Raw genomic sequence first — 26,032 nt, 5'->3', positions numbered from 1 at the left:
GACTGGAGTGCAGTGGCTGGATCTCAGCTCACTGCAAGCTCCGCCTCCCGGTTTTACGCCATTCTCCTGCCTCAGCCTCCCGAGTAGCTGGGACTACAGGCGCCTGCCACCTCGCCCGGCTAGTTTTTGTATTTTTAGTAGAGACGGGGTTTCACCGTGTTAGCCAGGATGGTCTCGATCTCCTGACCTCGTGATCCGCCCGTCTCGGCCTCCCAAAGTGCTGGGATTACAGGCTTGAGCCACCGCGCCCGGCCGACAGCCAGCTACTTTTTTGTATTTTCAGTAGAGACAGGTTTTCACAGTGTTAGCCAGGATGGTATCGATCTCTTGACTTCATGATCCACCTGTCTTGGCCTCCCAAAGTGCTGAAATTACAGGGTAAGCCACCACGCCTGACCGTTTTTTGTATTTTGAGTAGAGACGGGGTTTCACTATGTTGGCCAGGATGGTCTGGATCTCCTCACCTTGTGATCTGCCCGCCTCGGCCTCCCAAAGTGTTGGGATTACAGGCGTGAGCCACCGGGCCTGGCCACTTTTCTTTTTTTCTTTCTTTCTTTCTTTTTTTTTTTAAAGACGGTGTCTCACTCTATTGCCTGGACTGGAGTACAGTGGCGTGATCACCGCTTCCTGCAACCTCGGACACCTGGGCTCAAATGATCCTCCCAGCTCATCCTGCTGGGTAGCTGGGACTACAGCATGCACCACCACATGTAGCAAATAAAAAAACAAGAAACAAACAAACAAACAGAAACATTTTTTTGTAGAGACAGAGTCCCACTATGTTGCCCAGGCTGGTCTTGAACATCCTGGGCTCAAGCTATTCCCCGGCTTTGGCCTCCTGAAGTGTTGGGATTACAAGTGTGAGCCATTACACCCAGCCTATATTGTTAAGGGTATCAAACTTCCACACCTTTCCTCTGAAACTCCACGTTCAAACTCTCTATGCTTTACTCGGCTGTTGTATTAGTTATCAGTTGCTCTGTAACAGATAACACCAAATTTAGTGGCTTAAAACAGGAACAATCATTTATTATCTGTCATAGCTTCTGTGGTTTAGGAATTTAGAAGTGGCTTGGCTGGGTGGTTCTGGCTCATCATCTCTCTTGATGTTGCAGTCAGATTTTGGCCAAGGCTGTAATCATCTGATGGCTTGACAGGGGCTGAAGGAATTCTTCAGCCCAAAAGTTCAGTTGTGCCAAGGTTGAGAAACCCTGCTTTAAACCAATGGGACTATACATTTAAAAAATACTAATGTCATGAAAGACCAAGGCTGACAATTTAAAGATTTAAAGAAAGTAGAAACATAACACATGCAAGATGTTATCAAGATTTGATCTTGAATTTAGAAAAAAAAATCATTAGCATAAAGGACAGCATTGGGAAGTAAACAAAATTTGTATATTAAATAATAGTATCCTGTCAATTTCAGTTTCCTGAATTTGATAATTACACTGAGACTAAATAAGGGAATGTCTTGTTTCTAAGACTGAAGAGTCATGATATCTGTAATCTACTCTCAAAAGGCCTAACAACAGAAAATACTAGGAATATACTATGCATATTATAGGTAATATATGTAAAGAAAGGTAAAGCAAATATGATAGAAAGTTAACAATGGCTGAATCTAGCTGACGAATATATGGGCATTCCTGCAACTTTTCTTAGGATCTAATTTTTTTTTTCAAAGCTGAAAACTTAATTACAAATTCACTCTAGCAGAGATATCAGAAACTTAATTTCAATGTTATCATGGTATCCAGTGGCATAAACATTTAGCAATATTGAGGGGGTAGCTACCAGTAGAAATGCGTAAAATAAAAGTGATTCTGTCTTTGGGAAAAAAAGGCTAGGTTTCAGAAATTGGGAAGGAGATCTATATATTTTTAAAGATAGACTTTAAAGACATAATCCTAAAGAAATACAGCTGATTTAATGGGAACTAGTGGAGGTAGCAATCATATAGTAGAAGGAGCACTAGACTCAAGAGTAGAAAGACATGGATTCCTGTCTTATAACATATCCTTGGTTAGGTTAATACATCTCTTTGAGCTACAGTTTTTTCATTTGTAAACCTGGGATACCAGTTACTTCACAAGGTAGTTTGGAAGATCAATACAATTATGTATTAATTCTCTATACAGTACTAAAAGTACCATAGAAATGCAACCTAACTTTTTAAAACCATGACTCGCCTCCCTTATCACCCATAACATTTTTTGTGAAACCTGTAGTAGGTACTCCATTTGCAGTCTGTGTTTCCACCCACCATCAGGCCTCAAGTAGGATCCAAAACCTCTTCATTTTCCCACAAAAGAATTCCACTTGAGCAAGAAATTTTATTTTACTCTAGAAAAATAAAATACTTTGCTGGAGTAAGTAAAACATCTTATTGAAAAATTTTAGGGGAGACTAGGTTTTTTAAAAATTTTTATTTATTTATTTAATTTTTTTTTTTACCACACATGCCCTAGCATTAAAAGGCATCCATATCCTGTCCAGAGGCCTCCTTCCACTAGTTCTTCCCAAAACGCTTTGCATTTTTTGTTCCTCTGCTCTGGACTCTTTCTTGAATCTACCCCCTTAAGTCGCTCAGTCTCTTCCTTTCCCTTCTTCATGTTGGGCAACTTAATTCTTCCAATTATTTATTTCCAAAAAAAGACTCACTAGTGCCAAGATTCAATGTACTTTTGAAGGCAGCAGATAATTAAAATGACAATTTTTTTTCTTGCATACTTGTATTCTTGGGTCTATTTCTGAGCTTTCAGTTCTGTTCTGGCGACTTATCCTTGTGCCCAAACCTCTGAAGAGACGGAGCAGAAACAAGTCAGTGAGCCTGAAGAGAGCGCTCTCACGGCCTCAGTCCGCTAGACGCAGGCGCGGAAGATCCACTAAGTCCCACCCACTCGGGGTATTTTCCTCCCGCAGTGGTCCGGAAACCCTGGGGGCGGAAGAGGTGCTGGATAGGAGGCGGGTGGACGCGGTTCTCTCCGGAAGGACTGTGGCTCCTTTAGCCCCGCCCGCCTCGGTAGCTGCCTGAAGTAGTGCAGGATCAGCCCGCGAGTTGCAGGTCATGGCCCTGGCCGCTCGACTGTGGCGCTTTCTGCCATTGCGACGTGGAGCCGCCCCGGGGCCTCGGCTCCCTGCGGGGACTTCGGGCAGCCGTGGGCATTGCGGCCGCTGTCGATTCCATGGCTTTGAGGTACCCCCGCGGTCCTGGCTCCCGCTCCCCACCTCCTACCCAGTGGGTTCCTGCTCTCCCTTAACTTCTTCAGGGTTGGCGGCCCCGAGCTGCCTACGGTCCTACGGGAATGTGGTGAACCGAGGAAGGAACTCGGGGCCACTGTGCCTGGAGCGCTTGGCCAGGTCCCTTCCATTTGGCAAACCTTCACTATCCTAAGCTGGGGCTGTCAGAGAAGGAGTGGGGTTTGCCCTCACGCGCCCCGGAAGCTGCCTCCTACCTGCCCATCCTGTGCGAAACAGAACAGGACGGGAAAGAACCTTGAGCGCTGTGCAATGATTCTCACCGTAGGCGATGATAGATACAGACAGCAACAGCGCTTGAGGCTGCAACTTTCAGACTTTGATAAGTGTGGGGTGTGATTTAAAAAATTCTACAACTCAGAAGCAGAGATTTCATCCTGTTTAGGTTTTTGTTTAAAAATGATTATTTCTGAGTTGCCTGTTTTATCTGCATGACGTCAATGAAGGATGTCGGCATGTTGTAGTCTCAGTTCTGGTATTAGACTGCTCGTGGGTTTCTGTTTATTCTTGTCAGGGAATTGGGGAATGGCATTAGTATATATGACATATTTCACATGAACTAGGTGTTTCATTATTTTAAACTCAAATTTTTAACTGCTCAGTTAAAATCTTTCAGAATTATTATGGGACTGATGGTGGGGAGGGGTGGTTAAAAGTTAGGCACATTCCCTTTCCTTGAAAGTTTATAACCAAATGGGGAGGTGATAGATAATATAGGCGGAGAGATGGGAGGAGTTCTAAGTATGAAACTAGTTAGCCTTAAGTTTTCAAATTAGAACAATGAGTTTTAAGTGTCATTTTAGACCTGGCCCCTTGAATTAGCCTGTAATCCCAGCACTTTGGGAAGCCGAGGCGGAAGGATTGCTTGAGTCCAGAGGTTTGAAACCAACCTGGGCAACACAGTGAGACCCTGTCTCTACAAAAAAATTTAAAAGTTAGCCATGTACATTTTTTATATGTAGTAATTACTATATTACTTGTCTGTAAGATTACTATATTATTTTTGTCTGTGTTCTTAATCTTGTCTGTAAGATTCATTTTTATGATGTGTTGGTGTCTCATATTTTACTTCATGCAATTTGCAATATTCATGCATTTGCAAATAAGTTGTAGCTCTTCCTTTCCAGCAGGAGTGTGATTTTTAGATGAGCTACGACTCCAGGCGATATCTTTTTCTTAATAAGATACACTTTGAGATAGTTTTACTACAGATTTTGATGAAGTAATTTTTAAGCTTCCAATATCGTGATCGATTGCTTTGGGGATGGGAGAAGATTAATGTAATTTTTGCTTGGGGTAGCAGTACCTTCAAATTTTCAAAGTTTGTAACTCTTAACATAATTGTTTCCATAGGTAATGGGAAACCCAGGAACTTTCAAAAGAGGCCTTTTACTCTCAGCTTTGTCTTATTTGGGTTTTGAAACTTACCAGGTTATCTCTCAGGCTGCTGTGGTTCATGCCGCAGCCAAAGGTAAGCATAAATTAGATACATGGAACATTTAGAATTTTTGTGTGTGTGTGTACATTCAGAGTTTTTATTTTAAAACAAATAATCAGGGTAACATTAATAATAGAAAATCCATATGGAAATATTCACTATCTACTCAGTGAGAAATGGGAAAACAACTTCCCTAACTGCCAACCTACTGTTTGAGGAGCCAGAAGTTGATGTGAAGTTGGAAGAAGGTCACCTTTTCCAGCTAAACCCCACTCCATAGCTATGTGCATTTTTATTTGAAATCTCCATGACCAGTGGAAACAGTTGAGAACTGAGAACTAAAATACTGTTTTTGGCAAGGGTTTGGCTAAAGGGTCTGAGATGTGTTAGCACCAAGAAGGGAAAGAGAAATTGAGCAACATATGAAAAAGGGGCTGTAGGAACAAACACTGGAAAAAATAAGTCAACAATAACCTATTTCCATCCAGAGCAAAGGGACAGTGCACATATATTCATCCTCTCAAGTGTGGGCTACACTGTACATTGACTCATACTATTTCAAACATGATCTATTGGAAAGATTCAGGCTCCCTAAGGGCACTTGGCATAGGACCACAGTGACAAAGTAACAGACATAGACAAGCATGGCATGACCTTAAAGGCAACAACACACCTTTAGATAATAAGTGTTCAGAAAAAAATCCCAGAGCTGAGGTTACAAATTCTAAGTTAGCTATAAACATTCTTTGGGGAATTCCTTTAAAGATATAAGTTGAAATAAAACAGAAAACACCTAAAATCTCCTAAAGAACAAAATGGAGAAATGAATCTCTACCAAGAACCGATTATTTTAGGTTTCTCATTTGGATGGCTCTCCCACCAGATAGGTGGTAGGATTACTTCAAAAGTAATGAGTCTACTATAAGGAGAGGCTGTTTGGTCCAGTGAGGGGGAACACGCTTTCTAGAAATAACTTTCCTTTCCCTCACCTGCATTCAAAATTAGAACCCATCAACCACCATTAACTACAAGGCCCATGTTAGTTAATAATCCTAGATTTCAAGTACTACTACATGTAAACTATTATCTTAAAGAAAAAAGTTCCAAAGGAAATCAGTAACTATTATATAGTTATATTCTTTTATGAGAAATTAAACTTAAGAGTTTCCATCTGCTGGACAGAAATTGTTAAAAGAGGTAACGTGCAGACCTCAGGCACCACATAATATATCCTCCAATAATGAACTACGTTTCTCCCTAAATTCTTTGTATTGCACACTAACCTCTCCAGCATGAAATCTTCTACTCTGTAACCTCTCTTTAAATACCTCCCTCTAATCTCAGTTTCCTTCTGTTTTTATTATTTGGCAAAATTACACTTAAAAAAATAAACATTTCAACCATGGGACATGTATACCTATGTAACCTGCACATTCTGCACCTGTATCCCAGAACTAAAAAAATTATGTAATTAAACCAGAGGGTAAAATAAATAAAACTCAAGTTAATTTGCCATGTAGAGCTATATGGAAGTGAGGAAGGTACTCTTACATAAAGCCCCTCTGCCTTCCACATTCATGTGTGTATCTTCTTCCTGATAAGTCTGAGGTTGGGGGAACTGCGCCTTACTTTTCCTCTCCTATATCCCCTAGTGCGGCAATATTAGAACCCAAGGAAGGAAAAGCTGGCCGAGTTGTCATATGCCAAGCGGCCAATGCCTCCTGAAATGAAGGTAGGTTCACGTGGTTGCTCTTAAGCAGAAGAGAATGTCTAGGAAATAAAATATTTAAAAAACCATTGAAAATCCAACAAACCCCAGCCTTGAGCTGTGCATGGAATGCATGGGATAAGAAAGGAATCAGTAGCAGCATTCAGAAGCAGTCCTGGGTTCATCCTGATGACGTGTCTACTTCGTTCAGGGAGAGGTGGCTTTCCCATGCTGGGAGGGATGTGGAAGGAGGCATGACTTAGACATTGGTGGTGGTCTCCTTAGCAGCCTGGGTGCTGTTGATCTCCATGATGCCGTCCTTCCCAGATCTATTTGCACCATGTGCCTGCCCTTCAAAGGCCCATGTGATATCCCCAAAAGTCCTGCCACGGGTCTCAGGGACTTGGAAGAAGGTAAAGGTCAAGAAGGTGATGAGGAAGCCGATGAAGATGATAAAAACATAGGCTCCTAAACAGTAAGCAGCAGAGGGGAAGAGCAATCCGACTAGGAAGTTGGAGGTACAGTTGGAGCAGCTGACCATTGCCATCGCAGCTGGGCGGGGGCCCTGGCTGAAGAGTTTGGCCACAATAAACCAGGGAATGGGACCTGGTCCAATTTCAAAGGCCACAAAGACCAAGATAGCCCTGATAAAGACAAAGCTCATCCCATTATACTCATCCTTTAATAACAAACAGTCATGAGCATGGAACAAAAAGCCATCCCTCCAAGACCTATCATATGCAGAGTCCTTCTTCCTGCCCTTTCCAGCGGAAATAGGGAAACTACAGTGAAGGTAGTATGAAACACACCTAGATGGTCTCTTGAACACCTGCATCCTTGAAGATTCCTGTTGAGTAATAGAACACAGCATTGATTCCAGAGAGCTGCCGAGAGAGCTGGAGCATAATTGAAATGATGATTGGGTCTTGGTAGCTGGATACTCTAAAGAGCTCCAGCACGGTTACTTGCTTTTCTTGTGACATCCTCGCACTCTCATCTTGCATCTCCTGAATGTCTTGGGATACATCCTGGGTGCTCCACAATCGCTGGAGGATCTGCTTAGCATTCTCTTTTCTGTTAATGAACAAAAACCTGGGACTTTCAGGGCAAAATGGAAGGGCTGTACTTTGTAGGATAGCAGGAAGGATGGGAAAGCCCAATAGCACCAGCCATAGCTCTTCAGACCCAAGGATGAATTCCATACCAACGATTTGGGCCACCAGAATTCCAACAACGATGTCCATCTGGTTGAGAGTGCCAAAGGTACCCTGCAGGGCAATAGGTGAGATCTCTCCAATGTACATGGGTACAAAACCTGTGCACAGTCCGCAGAAGAGGCCAATAACCAAGCAGCCCAGGATCAGCATTTCAACCAACTCAGCTACTTTACACAATCCCATAAGGCAGCCACCAGAGACACCACTTATCGAAAGGTTGACGATAAGCATTGAATTGCACCTGTGAAAGTGGTTGACAAAGAATCAAATGGAAAAGGAGCCAGTCATACCAACAATGGAGAATATGGCCACAGACAAGGACCAGAGGGACATGAGCAACGTCTCAGAGGGGTATTTGCCTGGTCCCTCAAAGTGTTATTGATAAATTCCTTTATGATCATCTCAGGAGCATTGATGACCCCAGTGTTATAGCCAAATTGGAAAGAGCCGATTGCAGCAACTGTGATGGGGAAGATCAGAGCTCGGGTGACCTTCTGTGTCCCCATGGCCCTAATCTAATTCTTTTCAAGTCTTCAAGAAAGATCTAGGTGTGTGTCATAGGTGGGAATTGAACAGTGAGAACACTTGGACACAGGAAGGGGAACACCACACACTGGGGCCTGTTGTGGGATGGGGGGAGCGGGGAGGGATGGTATTAGGAGATATACCTAATGTAAAGGACGAGTTAATGGATGCAGCACGCCTACGTGTATACTTATGTATACACGTTGCTCATGGCTCATATATACATACGAAACAAACCTGCACGTTGTGCACATGTACCCTAGAACTTAAAGTATAATAATAAAATTTAAAAAAAAGAAAAGATCTAGGAGTGGGATTGCAGAGACACCTTTTTCAGCCAACAAAATCTTCAAATTGTCCTCAGCAACAGGACAATAGTTTAATAGTTTATATTTTTGTAGAGCCCTTTACCTAAGAATTCAGAATATTCTTTTACATTTTTAAAGGGTTGAGTTTGAAGAGTTGGGGGGAAGAAAAAGAACATGCTACAGAGACCGTGTATGGCTCACAAAGCCTGAAATATTTTATTCTCTGGATCTTTACAGGAAAAGTTTGCTAATCCCTGCTTTATAATGACAAAATGAAACCAATCCCAGGGTGTTATATTCTTCTTGATATGGTTAACAAAAGGCCCAAGTACTTTGAGATAGATAGATTTTTATTTACAAACAGAATGCTGCTTGGTAAGTAACAGGTTGAAAGTGAAAAAAAGAAAAAATCCATCAAATTTTTTATTGGCATAATATAGATAAGTAAACATATATTAAAACTTGACTGGGCGTGGCAGCTCATGCCTGTAATCCCAGCACTTTGGGAGGCTGAGGTAGGGGGATCACTTGAGCCCAGGAGTTTAAGACCAGTGTAGGCAACAAAGTGAGACCCCCATCTCTACAAAAATTCAAACAATTAGCTAGGTGTGTGGTGCGTGCTTGTCCCAGCTACACAGGAGGCTGAGGCAGGAGGATCACTTGAATCCAGGAGGTCAAGGCTGCAGTAAACCGTGATCTCACCACTGCACTCCAACCTGGGCAATGGAGCAAGACCCTGTCTCAAAAAAAAAAAAAAAAAAAAAGACTTGCCAGTTTAAAAAAATTAGTTGAACCAATTGTGAACCAAAATTTTGGTATATTACAGCAATATCATATGAAATAATTAATGAGTTATCCTTTTTTGTTTTTTACAATTCTCACTTTTTAATTAAAAAGGAGAAGGTGATTGGGGAAAGAAGCAGAGACTCAAGAGACTTGATTTTGAATAGATGGTCTTATTAAACTTCTGATAGAATTTGAGAATGTGATCTAAAGGTTGATAGTTATCTATTGATTTCATTTATCTATGATTATCTTCTTAAAAAAGCAGATAATTGAGAAACCCTGCACTATTCTTTTTTTTTTTAAATGTATTTATGAAGAAGGACTTGGTTTTGCTACCGGCTGAATGATATATTTTGGCAAATACTTAATTCATCTTTTTAAAGCAACCTAGACTTTAGTTCTCACAGCAGCCTTATAAAATAGGACAAGTCTTATTATCTTATCACATTATAATGATTTTTGAAAAGCTCACAGAGTTAAACTTGAAAGTCAAAGTGTTAGAGTGGATATTAGAACTTTTTTATTTTGAGACAGGGTCTCACTCTGATGCTTAGGCCACAGTGGCATGATCACAACTCACTGCAGCCTCAACTTCCCCGGGCCCATGAGATTCTCCCACCTCAGCCTCAGGAGTAGCTGAGACTACAGATGCACGCCACCATGCCTGCCTAATTTTTGTATTTTCTGTAGAGACGAGGTTTCACCATGTTGTCTGTTTGTTATGGTCAGCTTTATTGAAGATCAGATAGTTGTAGATGTGCAGCTTTGTTTCTGAGTTCTCTAACCTGTTCCATGGGCTATGTGTCAGTTTTTGTACCAGTATCATGCCATTTGGGTCACTGTAGCCTTGTAGTATAGTTTGAAGTCAGGTAGTGTGATGCCTACAGCTTTGTTATTTTTGTCTAGGTTTGCGTTGGCTATTTGGGCTCTTTTTTGGTTCCATACAAATTTTAGGATAGTTTTTTGTATTCTATGAAAGTTGATGTTGGTAGTTTGATAGGAATAACAAATAGGAATCTGTAAATTGCTTTGGGCAGTAAGACCATTTTATCAGTATTGATTCTTCCTGCCCATGAGCATGGAATGTTTTTCCATTTGTTTGTGTCATCTCTGATTTCCTTTTCATTGTGGTAAAAGATCTAACTGTATTCCTAAGTATTTTATTATTTTTGTGGCTGTTATGAATGGGGTTGCATTTTTTATTTGGCTCTTAGCTTGGGTGTTACTGGTGTATAGAAATGTACTGATTTTCATACATTGATTTTGTAACCTAAAAGTCTACTGAAGCTGTTTATCAGTTCCAAGAGCCTTTGAGCAAAGACTGTTTTTGGAGTTTTCTAGGTAAAGAATCATATCATCTGTAAGGAGACATGGTTTGAGTTCCTTTCTTTCTGTTTGGATGCCTTTCATTTCTTTCTCTTACCTGATGGCTTTGGCTAGGACTTCCAGTATTATATTTAAAAGGAGTGGTAAGAGCGGGCATCCTTGTCTTGTTCCATTTTTCAAGGAGAATGCTTCTAGCTTTTGCACATTCAGTATGATGTTGGCTGTGGGTTTGTCATAGATGGCTCTTATTATTTTGAGGTGTGTTCCTTCAGTGCTTAGTTTGTTGACGTTTTTTAACGTAAAGTGACGTTGAATTTTATCAAAAGCCTTTTCTGTGTCTTTTGAGATGATCATGTGGTTTTTCTTTTTAGTTATGTTTATGTGATGAATCCCATTTATTGATCTGCATGTTGAATCAACCTTGCATCTCAAGAATAAAGCCTACTTGATTGTGGTATATTATCTTTTCAATGTGTTGCTGGATTCAGTTTGCAAATACTAATTTAACTATTTTTATGCCTATGTTCTTTTTTCTTTCTCTTTTTATTAAGATGGGGTCTCACTCTGTCACCCATACTGGAGTGCAGTGGTGCAATCTTGGCTTACTGCAACCTCCACCTCCCAGGCAGGCTCAAGTGATCCTCCCACCTCCACCTCCTGAGTGGCTGGGGCTACAGGTGCATACCACTACGTCTGGGTAATTTTTTGTATTTTTTTTGTAAAGTTGGGGTTTCTCTGTGTTGCCCAGGGTGGTCTTAAACTCCTGAGCTCAAGCAATCCGTCCACCTCAGCTTCCCAAAGTGCTGGGATTACAGACATGAGCCACCATGCCCAGCCCGTCTGCCTTCACCCGAGTTAATGACTTGAAGTTTTCCTTTTCTGTTGTGTCTCTGATAGGTTTTGGTATCAGAATGATGCTGGCCTAATGGAATGAGTATGCAAGAGTCCCTTCTCCAATTTTTTGGAATAGTTTCAACGGGATTGGTACCAGCCCTTATTTGTGCATTAGGTTGAATTTGTCTATGACTCCATCTAGTCCAGGGCTTTTTCTGGTTGGTAGGTGTCAGGCCTCTGAGCCCAAGCCAAGCCATCGCATCCCCTGTGACTTGCACGTATATGCCCAGATGGCCTGAAGTAACTGAAGAATCACAAAAGAAGTGCAAATGCCCTGCCTCACCTTAACTGATGACATTCCACCACAAAAGAAGTGAAAATGACCGGTCCTTGCCTTAGGCGATGATATTATCTTGTGAAATTCCTTTTCCTGGCTCATCTTGGCTCAAAAACTCCCCCACTGAGCACCTTGTGACCCCCACTCTTGCCCGCCAGAGAACAACCCTCCTTTGACTGTAATTTTCCTTTACCTACCCAAATCCTATAAAACGGCCCCACCCTTATCTCCCTTCGCTGACTCTCTTTTCGGACTCAGCCCGCCTGCACCCAGGTGAAATAAACAGCCATGTTGCTCACATAAAGCCTGTTTGGTGGTCTCTCCACACGGACGCGCATGACAGTAGGTTTTTGTTTTTGTTTTTGTTTTTTTACTACTGATTCAATTTTGGAACTTGTTATTGGACTGTTAAAAGGATTTCAATTTCTTCCTAGTTCAGTCTTGGGATGTTTCTAGGAATGTATCCATTTCTTCTGTGTTTTCTAGTTTGTATGCATAGAGGTGTTTGCAATAGTCTCTGAGGGTTTTTGTTTTTGTTTTTGTTTTGAGATGGAGTTTCACTCTTATTGCCCAGGCTGGAGTACAACGGCGCGATCTCGGCTCACTGCAGCCTCCACCTCCGGGTTCAAGTGACTCTCCTGCCTCAACCTCCCGAGTAGCTGGGATTACAGGCATGTGCCACCACGCCCGGCTAATTTTTTGTATTTGCATTAGAGACGGGGTTTCTCCATGTTGTCATGCTGTCTCAAACTCCCGACTTCAGGTGATCTGCCTGCCTCAGCCTCCAAAGTGCTGGGATTACAGGCGTGAGCCACTGCACCTGGCCTGGTTTTTGTATTTCTCTGGGATTGCTGTTAATATTCCCGTTGTCATTTCTGATTATGTTTATCTGGATCTTCTCTGTTTCTTTTTCTTTTTTTTGAGACAGTGTCTTGTTCTGTCGCTCAGGCTGGAGTGCAGTGGCATGATCTCAGCTCACTGCAACCTCTGCCTCCCGAGTTCAAGCAGTTCTCCTGCCTTGGCCTCCCGAGTAGCCGGGATTACAGGCGTGTGCCACCATGCCTGGCTAATTTTTGTATTTTTAGTAGAGATGGGGTTTCACCATGTTGGTCAGGCTGGTCTTGAACTCCTGACCTCGTGATCCACCCACCTTGGCCTCCCAAAGTGCTAGAATTACAGGCATGTGCCACCATGCCCAGCCTCTCTTTGTTTCTTGATTAATCCAGCTAGCAGTCTATGAATTTTGTTTATTCTTCTGAAGAGCCAAGTTTTGGTTTCGTTGATTTTTTTTGTATGGCTTTCACATCTCAATTTTGTTCAGTTCAGCTCTTAATTTTGTTATTTTCTTCCGCTAGCTTTGGATTTGGTTTGCTCTTGTTTCTCTGCTTACTCTAGATATTATGTTAGGTTGTCAATTTGAGATCTTTCTAACTTCTTGATAGAGGTGTTTAATGCCATAAACTTTCCTTTTAGCACCGCTTTAGCTGTGTCTCACAGATTCTGGTATGGTAAATCTTTGTTTTCATTAATTTCAAAGAAGTTTTTGATTTCTGCTTTAATTTCATTTGTTTACCCAGAAATCATGCAGGAGCAAATTGTTTAATTTCCATATAATTGTGTGGTTTTGAGAGATCTTGATATTAATTTCTATTTTTATTGAACTGTGGTCCAAGAGAGTGCTTGGTTTGATTTCAGTTTTTATTTTTAAATTTTGTTCAGAATTGCCTTATGGCCAAGCATGTGTCCTATCTCAGAGTATGTGCCATGAGCAGGTGAGAAGAATGTACATTCTGTCGTTCTTGGGTAGGGTACTTTGTAGATGTCTGTTAACGTCCATTTGATTAAGTGTCAACTTTAGATCCTGAATATTTTTGTTAGTTTTCTGCCTTAATAATATGTGTAGCACTGTCAATGGAGTGTTGAAGTCTCTCAGTATTAAGATGTGGTTATCAAAGTCTCTTTGTAGGTCTCTTAAGAACTTGTTTTATTAATCTGTGTGCTCCAATGCTAATTATATATATATGTTTAGGGTAGTTGTTTTCATGTTTAATTGAACTCTTTGTCATTGTGTAATGTTCTTCTTTGTCCTTTTTTATCATTGATGATTTAACATCTGTTTTCTCTGAAACAAGAATAGCAGCCCCTGCTCTTTTTTGTTTTCCATATGATTGATGTTTCTCCATTCCTTTTCCGTGAGTCTGTGGGCATCATTGCATGTGAGATCTGTCTCTTGAAGACAGCATACAATTGGGTTATGCATCTTTATCCAACTTGCCATTCTGTGTCATTTAAGTAGGGCATTTAGCCTGTATACATTCAAAGTCAGTACTGATATGTGAGAACTTAATCCTGTCATCATGTGGTTAGTTGTTATGTGGACTTGATTGTATAGTTGCTTTACAGTATCAGTGAGCTATGAACTTAAGTGTGTTTTTGTGGTGGCAAGTATTGGTCTTTCATTTCCATGTTTAGCACTCCTTTAAGGACCTCTTGTAAGGCAGATCTGATGGTAAGAAATTCCCTTAGCATTTGCTTGTCTGAAAAGGATTTAATTTCTCTTTTGTTTATAAAACTTAGTTTAGCTGGATATGAAATTCTTGATTGGAATTTTTTTTCTTTAAGGATGTTGAATATAGTCCCCTAGTCTCTTCTGGCTTGTAAGGCTTCTGCTAAAAAGTCTACTGTTAACCTGATTGGATTCCCATAGTAGGTGACCTGCTTCTTCTCTCTAGCTGTCTTTAAGAGTTTTTCTTTCATGTGGACCTTGGAGAATCTGATGACTATGTGTCTCGAGGATGGTTCTTTTGTATACTATCTTGTAGGGGTTCTCTGCATTTCCTAAGTTTGCATGTTGTATGTGTGCATGCTGGTGAGGCAGTGGACAGAGGCTATGAGTGAGTGTGCACCTGTGGGGCTCCATCTGCAAAAGTCCTCCCTTGGGAAGGTGGGGGCCACTGGCAAGTATTTCATCAGGACAGCTGAGGCTGTGCTGCATATGGGTGTGGCCAGGCAGGGACTCTGGGAGAGACTGGCAGACGGGGATGTTCAGATGAGACAGGCCCCAATCCATGCACAAGACAGCTTTGCTGTCTCCATGTCTGGCTGCTAATAAAGGCTAAGGCGACCTAGAGGAGTATGGTGAGCCTTGGGAAATGGATACTTATGACCATGCTGCACTGTTGCTATTCCCATGCTAAACCCTCTGTTCTCCACACAGACTAGAGTTCTGTCTCTGGCAGCTCTCCAGGTAGTTCTCCCTGCCATTTCAAATGTCTTGGAGGGGTCTTAGGGTCTCCTGCAGCTAGGATCTCAAAGGTCTGTGATTAGAGTGGGCCACTCCAAACCAGTTTCACTTACCCTTTCCCTAGGAGCTGCTAGGCTCCAGGAATGAGTCTTGGTGCTTGGCAACCCCATGCAGGGTTCCCAGCTTCCTCCTTTTTCAGATTCAGGGTCTGTATCCTCCCTGTATCCACTCTCAACGTCTTCTTTCTGAATATCTGTTCAGCATGTGCCAGTCTACTTGATGATGGTCTCTCTCAGTGGGAGAATGTCTTCCTGGCTGTGCCTAGTCAGCCATCTTGGCTCTTCTAGTTTTTCAAAAGTGTCTTGAGAATATAAAAAGTTACTACATGTTTATTTTTATTTTTTGAGACAGAGTCTCGCTGTGTCCCTGAGGCTAGAGTGTGGAGGTGTGATCTTAGCTTACTGCAACCACTGCCTCCTGGGTTGAAGTGATCCTCCCACCTCAGCCTCCCAGGTAGGTGGGATTACAGGCATGTGCCACGATGCCCAGCTAATTTTTGTATTTTTAGAAGAGACGGGGTTTTACCATGTTTGCCGGGCTGGTCTTGAACCCCTGACCTCAAGTGATCCGCCCACCCCAAAGTCTGGAATTACAGGCATGAACCACCACACCTGGCTGATATTTGTTAAGTTAAAAATAACATTTTAAGGTCCTAGACCTCTGTGAGGCCTGCACAAGCTGGATGTGGCCTTTTTAGCCACAATAAGGATGGGTGAGGGAGTAAAGTGATCACGGGGTTCTTTCACACTTCAACAAGCTTTTGTTTTGTTATTTGAGACAGAGTCTTGCTCTGTCACCCAAGCTGAAGTGCAGTGGCATGATCACAGCTCATTGCACCCTCAACCTCCTGGACTCAGACAATCCTTCTGCCTCAGCCTCCCTAGTAGCTGGGACTATAGGCACGTGTCACCATGCCCAGCTAATTTTTGTGTTTTTGGTAGAGACGGGTTTTCACCATGATGGCCAGGCTAGTCTTGAATTCCTTGCCTCAAGTAATCTACCCACCCTGGCCTCCCAAAATACTGGAATTACAGGCATGAGCGACCGCACCCAGCCTCAACAAGCTCTTATGCCACTTTCCAGCATTCTCTTTTCTACCTCTCAAGTGAGCTAAGCTATGGAGTTCTGTAGTCTATTGCATTAGCAATTTCTAAATATGTAATACATTATTAATAACTATGGTTACCATGCTGTGCAGCAGATCTCTAAACCTTATTCCTCCTGTCTAACTGAAACTTTGTACCATTTGACCAACATCGCCCCATTCCCTCATGCCACTCAACCCCGGCCTCTGGTAACTGCCATTCTACTCTCTACCTATGTGAGTTTGACTTTTTTAGATTCCACACGTAAGTGAGATCATATAGTGTAGGTTGAGTATCCCTTGTCCAAACTGCTTGGCACTAGAAGTGTTTCCGATTTTGGATTTTTTTGGATTTTGGAATATTTGCATATACCTAGTGAGATGTTTTAGGAATGGGACCCAAGTCTAAACATAGAATTTATTTGTGTTGCATTTGTATCTTACGCACATAACCTGAAGGTAATTTTATACAAGATTTTAAATAACTGTGCATGAAACAGAGTTTGTGTACATTGAACCATCAAAAAGTAAAAGTGTCAGGCGTGGAATTTTCTACTTGTGGCATCCTGTTGGCTCTCACAAAGTTTTGGATTTTGAAACATTTCAAATTCTGGATTTTCAGATTAGAGATGTTCAACCTACATTTTTCTCTCTGTACCTGGCTTATTTCACTTAACATAATGTCCCCCACTTAATATAATGTTCATCTACATTCTTACAAATGACAGAATGACAGAATTTTCTTCTCTTTTAAAGCTAAATAATACTCCATTTGTGTATGTATGCTACTTTTTGTGTTTAATCCATTCATCTATTAACGGGCACTTAGGTTGTTTCCTAAGGCGTGGCTATAGTGACTAATGCCTTAGTGAATGTGGCAGTACAAATATCTCTTTGACATACTCATTTCAGTTCCTTTGGATATACATCCAGAAGTGGGATTGCTGGATCATATACTAGTTCCATTTTTAGTTTTTTAGGAACCTCCCTGTTGTTTTCCATAATGCAATAGCTTTCTTTTCTTTTCTTTTCTTTTTTTTTTTTTTGAGACGGAGTCTCGCTCTGTCGCCCAGGCTGGAGTGCAGTGGCCGGATCTCAGCTCACTGCAAGCTCCGCCTCCCGGGTTTACGCCATTCTTCTGCCTCAGCCTCCCGAGTAGCTGGGACTACAGGCGCCAGCCACCTCGCCCGGCTAGTTTTTTGTATTTTTTAGTAGAGCCGGGGTTTCACCGGGTTAGCCAGGATGGTGTCGATCTCCTGACCTCGTGATCCGCCCGTCTCGGCCTCCCAAAGTGCTGGGATTACAGGCTTGAGCCACCGCGCCCAGCCGCTTTTTTTTTTTTTTTTTTTAAGGAATTGATCTTTAAATAATTCCATGCTTCAAAATTTCTGCTTAATTCTCTTTTGATCTGCTTTATGCTTATTTAAAGCAAATTTAAAAGCTTTTACTTCCTCCATTTTCTGGAACTAAGTTATATTCCTAAGTGGGAGTTTTTTGGAAATGAGTTGAAGTTTAAGGGCATAAATATCATTGACATTTTAGTTGGATGGGATTATAGGACTGACTTTTAAAATGGTTATATCTGTATTTATCACAAGGTGGTACCAGATATCCACTTGTTATCAGGAACTGAAGCACTCCTATAGGAACGTTTCATTATCTCTTTTATTATTATTATTATTATTGTTATTATTATTAGTAGTATTATTATTATTGAGGCGGAGTCTTGCTCTGTCCCCCCAGGCTGGAGTGCATTGGTGCAGTATCAGCTCACTGCAACTTCTGCTTTCTGGGTTCCAGCAATTTCCCTGCCTCAACGTCCCAAGTAGCTGGGATCACAGGCACCCGCCACTATGACTGGCTAAATTTTGTATTTTTAGTAGAGATGGGGTTTCACCATGTGGGCCAAGATGGTCCTGAACTCCTGACCTCAGGTGATCCACCCGCCTTGGCCTCCCAAAGTGCTAGCTAGGATTATAATTGTGAGCCACCATGCCTGGCCTCATTAAGACCAAATTTAAAGCCCCTTGAAGAAAGGTATGCTAATACATTCATAGTACTCTTTGTGCATATGAAAGCTCGTGTAAAATGCTTAAAAGATAATTACAGGTGCCCAACTTAAAGGTTCTCTTTTATTTTTTAGTTTGTTTTTGTGTGTTTTTTAAAATTTCTTTTCTTTTTTCGTCACAGTCATTAAAGGTTCTTTATATATCACTTCACTTGTGTTTTCATATATAGTTTCAAAATTTCTCTTTATTGATGAACCTACAGAACTGAGATCAGTGTTCCTTTGTATGTAGTTATTTGTTGTATTTCAGTGCATTTTTGGTTGCACTGTTTCTGGTACTGCTGAGATACAGTATTATTGGTATGAAAGAATTGCCTTAAACTTTGATGATGTTATTGCTACTTAGAGGCTTGAATCTAGATACTCAGATTTTCTACTACTTAAGTCTTATGTAGAGAAATCTCAGGAATATAGCTCTTTATCTTGCCAGAGGAGTATTCTTGTCCTGACACTGCTCACATGGCTAGAGTACAGTCAGCTGGAAAAGTAGAAAATCAAAGTTTACTAACATATATGTAGGAGGTCACATCATTGGCATTTCTTTAAAAAATTCTAATTATTATGATCTAGCACATATCTATTTTAGGTTAAATTTAAGATTTCACTCTACAGTTTTAGGTGAATTAACATCTCATTTCATCTTAGAATACTTGCTTATTAAGTTGAAAATAATTTACTTTAAAAGTTTAGTCTGTTTTATAGAATATGGTCTCTATGTTAGTAACATAACTTAGTTTTAAATATTTTCAAGAAAGTATAAAATATTAAGTTAGAAAACAACAGATTTGGCCGGGCGTGGTGGCTCAAGCCTGTAATCCTGGCACTTTGGGAGGCCGAGACGGGCGGATCACGAGGTCGGGAGATCGAGACCATCCTGGCTAACATGGTGAAACCCCGTCTCTACTAAAAAATACAAAAAACTAGCCGGGCGCGGTGGCGGGTGCCTGTTGTCCCAGCTACTCAGGAGGCTGAGGCAGGAGAATGGCGTAAACCCGGGAGGCGGAGCTAGCAGTGAGCTGAGATCCGGCCACTGCACTCCAGCCTGGGCGACAGAGCGAGACTTCGTCTCCAAAAAAAAAAAAAAAGAAAACAACTGATTTCCAGATATGTGGAGTTGTCTACAAGCTCCCACCTGAGTGCCTACGTCAGTCTATAGTACCATAGGAAGTGTACTTTTTTCTTATAACTTGTACAGTGTATGATTTTAGAAAAATCCTTTTTAGAACTATATATATACACATGTATATATATTTAAATATGTAAATTTATAGGCTGGGCGTGGTGGCTCACGCCTGTAATCCCAGCACTTTGGAAGGCCAAGGTGGGCAGATCACGAGGTCAAGAAATCAAGACCATCCTGGCCAACATGGTGAAACCCTGTCTCTACTAAAACTACAAAAAATTAGCTGGGACTGGTGGCACACACCTGTAGTCCCAGCTACTTAGGAGGCTGAGGCAGGAGAATCGCTTGAACTTTGGAGACAGAGGTTGCAGTGAGCTGAGATGGCGCCACTGCACTCCAGCCTAGTGACAGAGTGAGACTCTGTCTCAAATAAATAAATAAATAAATATATATATTTAAAACCATTATAGCTTACAGTATTTTACTATGTAATTAAGAATTTGGAGCTAAGTGATTTGAGAGATTATAAAAGGATGCACACAAAAAAGATTATTCACTAAATTTCTCCTTTTTTTTTTTTAAAGAAATGGCATCTTGGCATCTTGCCATCTTTCCCAAGCTGGTCTCGAACTCCTGGGCTCAAGTGATCCTTCTGCCTCAGCCTCCCAAAGTGTTGGGATTATAGGCGTGAGCTGCCATGCCTGGCTGACGATTTCTACATTTTTAATCGCATGAGTAATGTGATTTAGAATACCTAGATCATGTTAAGGACAGTAATCAGTCTTTTCAGTAAGTCAGAGAATAATCAATGAATAGATTTAAAAGTAACTTTTTTACTTATACATACTATATACACATTCAGATATGCCAGATCAATATATTTAATTTAATATTAATTTTCTTTCACTGCTGTGACAAGCTCAGTGACTTAAACAACACAAATTTATTATCTTAGGGTTCTGTAGTTCTGTATCTTACAGTACAGAAGCCAAAAATGGTTCTGACTGGCTAAAATCAGCATTGGGAGAGCTGCATTCCAGAGACCCTAGGGAATATTCTCTTCCTTTGCTTTTTTCAGCTTCTGCAGGCTTTCTACATTATTTGGCTGAAGGCGCCTTCCTCCATGTTCAGAACCACCATCAAACCATCATTCTGACCTCGTTTCCATTGACACTCCTTCTCTGACTTTTGCCTTCCTCTCTCACTTTTAAGGACTCCTATAATTATATTGGGCCTACCTGGATAATCCAGGATAATTTCCTATTAAGATTAGCTGATTAGCAACCTTAATTCTATGTACATTTCACTGTTGCTGTGTAACCAAACATTCAAACAGATTCCAGGGATTAAGATTGGGGCATCTTTGGGGGCCATTATTCTACCTACTGTAAATATCAACTAAAGAATAAAGACTACTACTTATCCTTTGGATTGTTAAAACACAAACTTTGTGATTCAGCCATTTATTAGATAAAAATATAGAATAGAATGGAAGCAAAATTTTAAAAATTAACCAGCCATATGAATATTATTAAACTTTATAACACCTAATCAGAATGAAGTGGGATTACTGAAAAAAAAATCTTTATTTAATTTTATGGTTTTTTCCTGCTATTGTCATTTAATTTCTTAACTAGTGTAATTATTACATTATGATGTTAAAAAATACATGATTGCATCACAAGTTTCATGGTTTTTTTCTGTTTGCTAATTTTTTAAAAACTTAAGAACTCACCCCCCACCCTTTTTTTTTTTTTTTTTTTTTGGAGACAGAGTCTCACTCTATTGCCCAGGCTGGAGTGCAGTGGTGCGATCTTGGCCCACTGCAACCTCTTCTTCCTGGGTTCAAGTGAATCTTCTGCCTCAGCCTCCCAAGTAGCTGGGATTACAGGCGCATGCCATCACGCCCAGCTAATTTTTATATTTTTAGTAGAGACGGAGTTTCACCATGTTGGCCAGGCTGGTCTCAAACTCCTGACCTGGTGGTCCTCCCACCTCACCCTCCCAAAGTGCTAGGATTACAGGTGTGAGCCACTGCGCCAGGCCAAGAAACCCTTTTAACTGCAAGTATACCATGATTGATTGAAGTATACCAAGTGTATACACATTGGAATGTTGGCTTAGGACTAAGTAGTACAGTACCCTTATAGAAGACAAAATTAAATGTACATGTTTCTGAGTAATAATTGGAATTTCCTGAAATTCAGACTGTTTTTTCATTAAGTAGACAGTTTTCTTAGGGCACTACACTGTCAATAATGTTTATGTATTTTGTAGTCATATATAAATTAGTTTTAAGAGTCGGTCAGAGCATAGTGTCAGTAAGTTCCAGGTTCAGTGTGTAGTTAGCTTCGTCTAAATTTCTGATGACAGCTCTCTTTGAACATCTGTGTATAAAGAGAATCTATTAAAACAGTGTAGTTTGGTTCATGCACATTACTAACATTCAGTGCTGCAAGTAGATGACTTTTATTTTCTACAATGGATGGTACTTGACAGCAGCAACAACAAAGACTGTGTAGAGCAAGCTTGTCCAACCTGCGGCCCATAGGCCACATGGAGCCCAGGACAGCTTTGAATCTCACCCAACACAGATAAGTAAACTTTCTTAAAATATTATGAGAGTTTTTGGAATCTTTTTTTAGCTCATCAGCTATCGTTACTGTTATATTTATTGTTAGTGTTTCATATTTAGTCAGTACCAGAATAAGTTTTCTAATTTTTTATTTCCCATGATTTCAATAAATCATTTTTTATGATAGCATTATGCTTATTGCTACTTTGTTTCCATCTAGGTTCTTCATAATTTCTGCTCTTTCACTATAGTTCATTTCTGTATCTAATTTCATTTGCTTATATATAAAAGTGTTTATGTTTCTTTGAATTATTGTCATCTGACTTGGGAAGACATATTTTATTGTGTCTTTTTTCCTTTATAATCTTTGAAGTTGAAGAAATACTTGAACAAGCAGACTACCTGTATGAAAGCGGAGAAACAGAAAAACTTTATCAGTTGCTAACCCAATACAAAGAAAGGTAAGCAATGTAGGATAGGCCTAGGCTTGTGGTTTCCTTAAAATTTTTATTTAACAATTAAAATGACCCTTAGTGCTTGAGGTTTTAAAAATTGATTGTTGTGGTTTTTATTTCAAAATATTTCTTAATTTATAATATACTATTTGTTTCTTACGTTAAATGCTGCATGTATCTCATTGATTTGAAAAGGTGTTACTACTTACTCTAGTGGAATGTTGATTTTTCCATTTTGCTTTAGATTGTACAGCATAGTTACTGAGTATATGTTTATCCGTTCTAGCCATATTGTATATTTCTCATTCCTTTTAAAGTAATTATTTATTGGTATAGATTAAATGAATTCACTGAGATTTAGGGTGTTGCATGCCACCATTGAATGGTAACCGCGTATTACTTTAGAAGGATAGTCAGAGAAATCAAAAATACCCCCTTTTTCTATTTTTAGTATTAGATTGTAGGTTTAGTGTAGAATATCATGTGTACTCATTTTTGGGAGGAGTGTGGAGTGAGAGAAAGACTCAACCCTATAAAGTAAATCATATGGCTAAATAGCATTTCTAGATAACTAATTTACTCATCTCCTAAACTAAAAATATTGAGTCCTTTTCATCTACCTTTTTGAGATTTTCAAAACCAGTTTTCTCCCCAGGACCCACCAAATTTACTTTCCTAGATACCTACAGGATTGATCTTTTCTTCTCCATTCTCCCCTCAGTAATTCACAGTGCTGGTTTGTCATTTTATTGTCATGTCATTGATAGCTTGAAAAATAAGCTGTAAGGTAGTTACTCCATATTCATTGAATAATAACTATCTTAACTAAAGGAACCTTTAGTTTCAAATTTTTATTTTTTGTTAAAAAAATATAAAGTGAGGATTAAAGGCAAACATTTAATAAAAAGGAATTTATTTTATTTTTTTGAGACGGAGTTTCGATCTTGTTGTCCAAGGTGGAGTGCAATGGCGCAATCTTGGCTCACTGCAACCTCTACCTCCCAGGTTCAAGCGATTCTCCTGCCTCAGCCTCCCAAGTAGCTGGGATTACAGGCATGCACCACCATGACCGGCTAATTTTGTATTTTTAGTGGAGATGGGGTTTCTCCATGTTGGTCACGCTGGTTTTGAACTCCCGACCTCAGGTGATCTGCCTGCCTCGGCTTCCCAAAGTGCTGGGATTACAGGTGTGAGCCACTGTGTCTGGCTGGAATTTAATTTTTACAATTATTTCTGTCAGTTGTGATGGTTAATAATTTATTAACCATTTCTTATATCACTATATGGAAATGGCAGTTCTTCAAAGAATCCAATGCTCTTACTTGAAGTAACCCATGCATCATGGCATAGTATTCAAACATAGGATTATATTTTGAGATTACATTATATTCAACCATTCATTCATTAGCAAATAATTGTCAAAAACTATTGTGTGTCAGGTGCTACATTTGAGACTAGGGATTCAGCAGTTTTGTATTTTTAGAACATGACCCTGTCTATAAAATTTACGTATTTTATGATACTGTATGAACTACTGAGTGAGCTATTTGAAACACAGTGCTAGTGAGGCCAAGCCTCAATTTAATATGTTGAGTTTTGTAGGGCAGATGTTTAGAGAATTTTAATACAAAGATATTTTTGAAAGAAGTCAGTGTTTTAGATACTAGAGGTAAGTTAATATTTATGAATATTAGACATTTTTATAGGAAATTTTAGCAAATAAAGGTTTTGTATTAACGAAAATAACAAATTTAGCATTATTAATAATGGCTTTGATACCATGTTGCTAGCTTCCTAAGCTGAAAGACCATAATGTATTCATTAGTAATGTAACCCTTAACAATTTTTAAATGTGAGCTAAAATGGTTGTTTTATATTTTATTTCAAATTAGTGAAGATGCAGAGTTACTGTGGCGTTTGGCACGGGCATCACGTGATGTTGCTCAGCTTAGCAGAACCTCAGAAGAGGAAAAAAAGCTATTGGTGTATGAAGCCCTAGAGTATGCAAAAAGAGCACTAGAGAAAAATGAATCACATTTTGCAGCGCATAAGGTGAGTTGCTTAACTAAGCTATTACCATGTACTGAGAGGTACATTTTCTATATTTTTCTATTATCCCTAATTTACATTGGAAGAACAATTTCTCTATTTTAAGTTTTTTTATTTTTATTCAATCTTATATCTTAAGGATAATTTCTCTATTTTAAAGAAGTAGGGAAGATAGTTATTTTTATGTTTTTCAAAAAGAAGTCTTTGTTTTCATAAACATTTGGTCTAACTTCATGTGTATTTGATAAATTACTTTTGTGAATGCTTATTTTTAAGCAGAAGTTTAGTAATTTCATGAATTACCTATATCTATATTCTTAGTAGTGAAGCGCTTCACAGATATTTTCTAATTTTCCTCATGTTATATTTCTGTTTTATTTAGAGGTAGGAATATAACAGCTAGACAGCTGAGACCTAGAATGACTTTCACATGTAACTCAGGATTTCTTGTTGGTTCACAACGACGTTTTTCAGTAAATTGTACAGGGAGACGAGGTCATCGTTAGCCTTCTGGATTGTTGGACTTCATAGAACCCAAAGGCAGGGTAAAGTTGGACCTTGGGAAAAATTGGCTTGATTGCTCCGAGGCTTCATTAATTGTTTCTCTACTCTGCTGTTACCGGAAAATCTTTTTCATTGCAGACATTTTTTTTCTCCTTATCCTAAGTCTTGTGACTTTCCACAGCGCCTGGGTTTTTGAAGCATGGCCATTTTAGATTCATTTCTTGGGAAAGAAACTCAGGTTGTTTCAGTTTGGGTCTGCTGTCCAACTGTGGCTGTGGAGATAAGGTCACAGTTGACATTGTGGCTGTTCTTACTATAACAATGCAATATGGGAGGAGATGGAACTCCTAGAAAAGAGAATGAGAAAATAAAACATTCAATTACATATTCTTCTAAACTGATACTCAGACCATAAACATGAACTATTATCTCGTTGTGTTGGTAACTTTCTTGGAAAATTCACCACTTTCTACCTTGTATTATAGTTCTCTATAAACATGTCCTATCCCTGAGGTTGTTTTGTTTTGTTTTGTTTTGTTTTTTAGACATAGTCTCTCTCTGTTGCCCAGGCTGGAGTATAGTGGTGTGATCTTGGCTCACTGCAGCCTCCGTCTCCCGGGTTCAAGTAATTCTTCTGCCTCAGCCTCCCAAGTAGCTGGGATTACAGGTGCATGCTACCATGCCCAGCTAATTTTTGTATTTTTAGTAGAGATGCAGTTTCACCATGTTGGCCAGGGTTTCAAACTCCCGACCTCAGATGATCCACTCACCTCAGCCTCCCAAAGTACTGTTACAGGCGTGAACCATTGTGCCCAACCCTATTCCTGAGTTTCTAGAGGGCCATGTCCACTTTTCTTTATGTATTCCATTACATTTAATAGTTTTTATGCTCAATGACTTTTTGTTGGATGAGAATGACTTGAAGAATAAATATTATACAGTTTTACCTTGTATTGAATGGAATATTAAGAATGTTATTGTTCTTACACTTTTTTTAATTTTCAGTGGTATGCAATCTGCCTTAGTGATGTTGGAGATTATGAAGGCATCAAGGCTAAAATTGCAAATGCGTATATTATCAAGGAGCATTTTGAGGTACTGATGAATTATTCAAATTCATGAATTTTAAA

At 39.9% G+C, this 26,032-nt stretch overlaps 1 protein-coding gene and 1 pseudogene across 1 annotated transcript in view; one reads left to right on the top strand and one right to left on the bottom strand.

The window, feature by feature from the left end:
* Positions 1-2,918: 2,918 nt before the first annotated feature.
* Positions 2,919-26,032, top strand: part of RMDN1 (regulator of microtubule dynamics 1) — a 35,624-nt gene continuing 12,510 nt past the window's right edge. The window contains exons 1-5 of the mRNA XM_023222840.3: positions 2,919-3,199; positions 4,615-4,732; positions 22,268-22,355; positions 24,242-24,401; positions 25,908-25,997. Coding sequence (XP_023078608.1) covers positions 3,071-3,199; positions 4,615-4,732; positions 22,268-22,355; positions 24,242-24,401; positions 25,908-25,997 — 585 coding nt within the window. The 5' untranslated portion in view covers positions 2,919-3,070. The remainder of the gene's footprint in view (positions 3,200-4,614; positions 4,733-22,267; positions 22,356-24,241; positions 24,402-25,907; positions 25,998-26,032) is intronic.
* On the bottom strand, positions 6,667-8,130 carry LOC111549659 (annotated as a pseudogene).

The sequence above is a fragment of the Piliocolobus tephrosceles genome, chromosome 7, assembly GCF_002776525.5.
Source record: "Piliocolobus tephrosceles isolate RC106 chromosome 7, ASM277652v3, whole genome shotgun sequence".
Classification (NCBI taxonomy): Eukaryota; Metazoa; Chordata; class Mammalia; order Primates; family Cercopithecidae; genus Piliocolobus; species Piliocolobus tephrosceles.
This window is presented reverse-complemented; position numbering and strand designations above follow the sequence as displayed.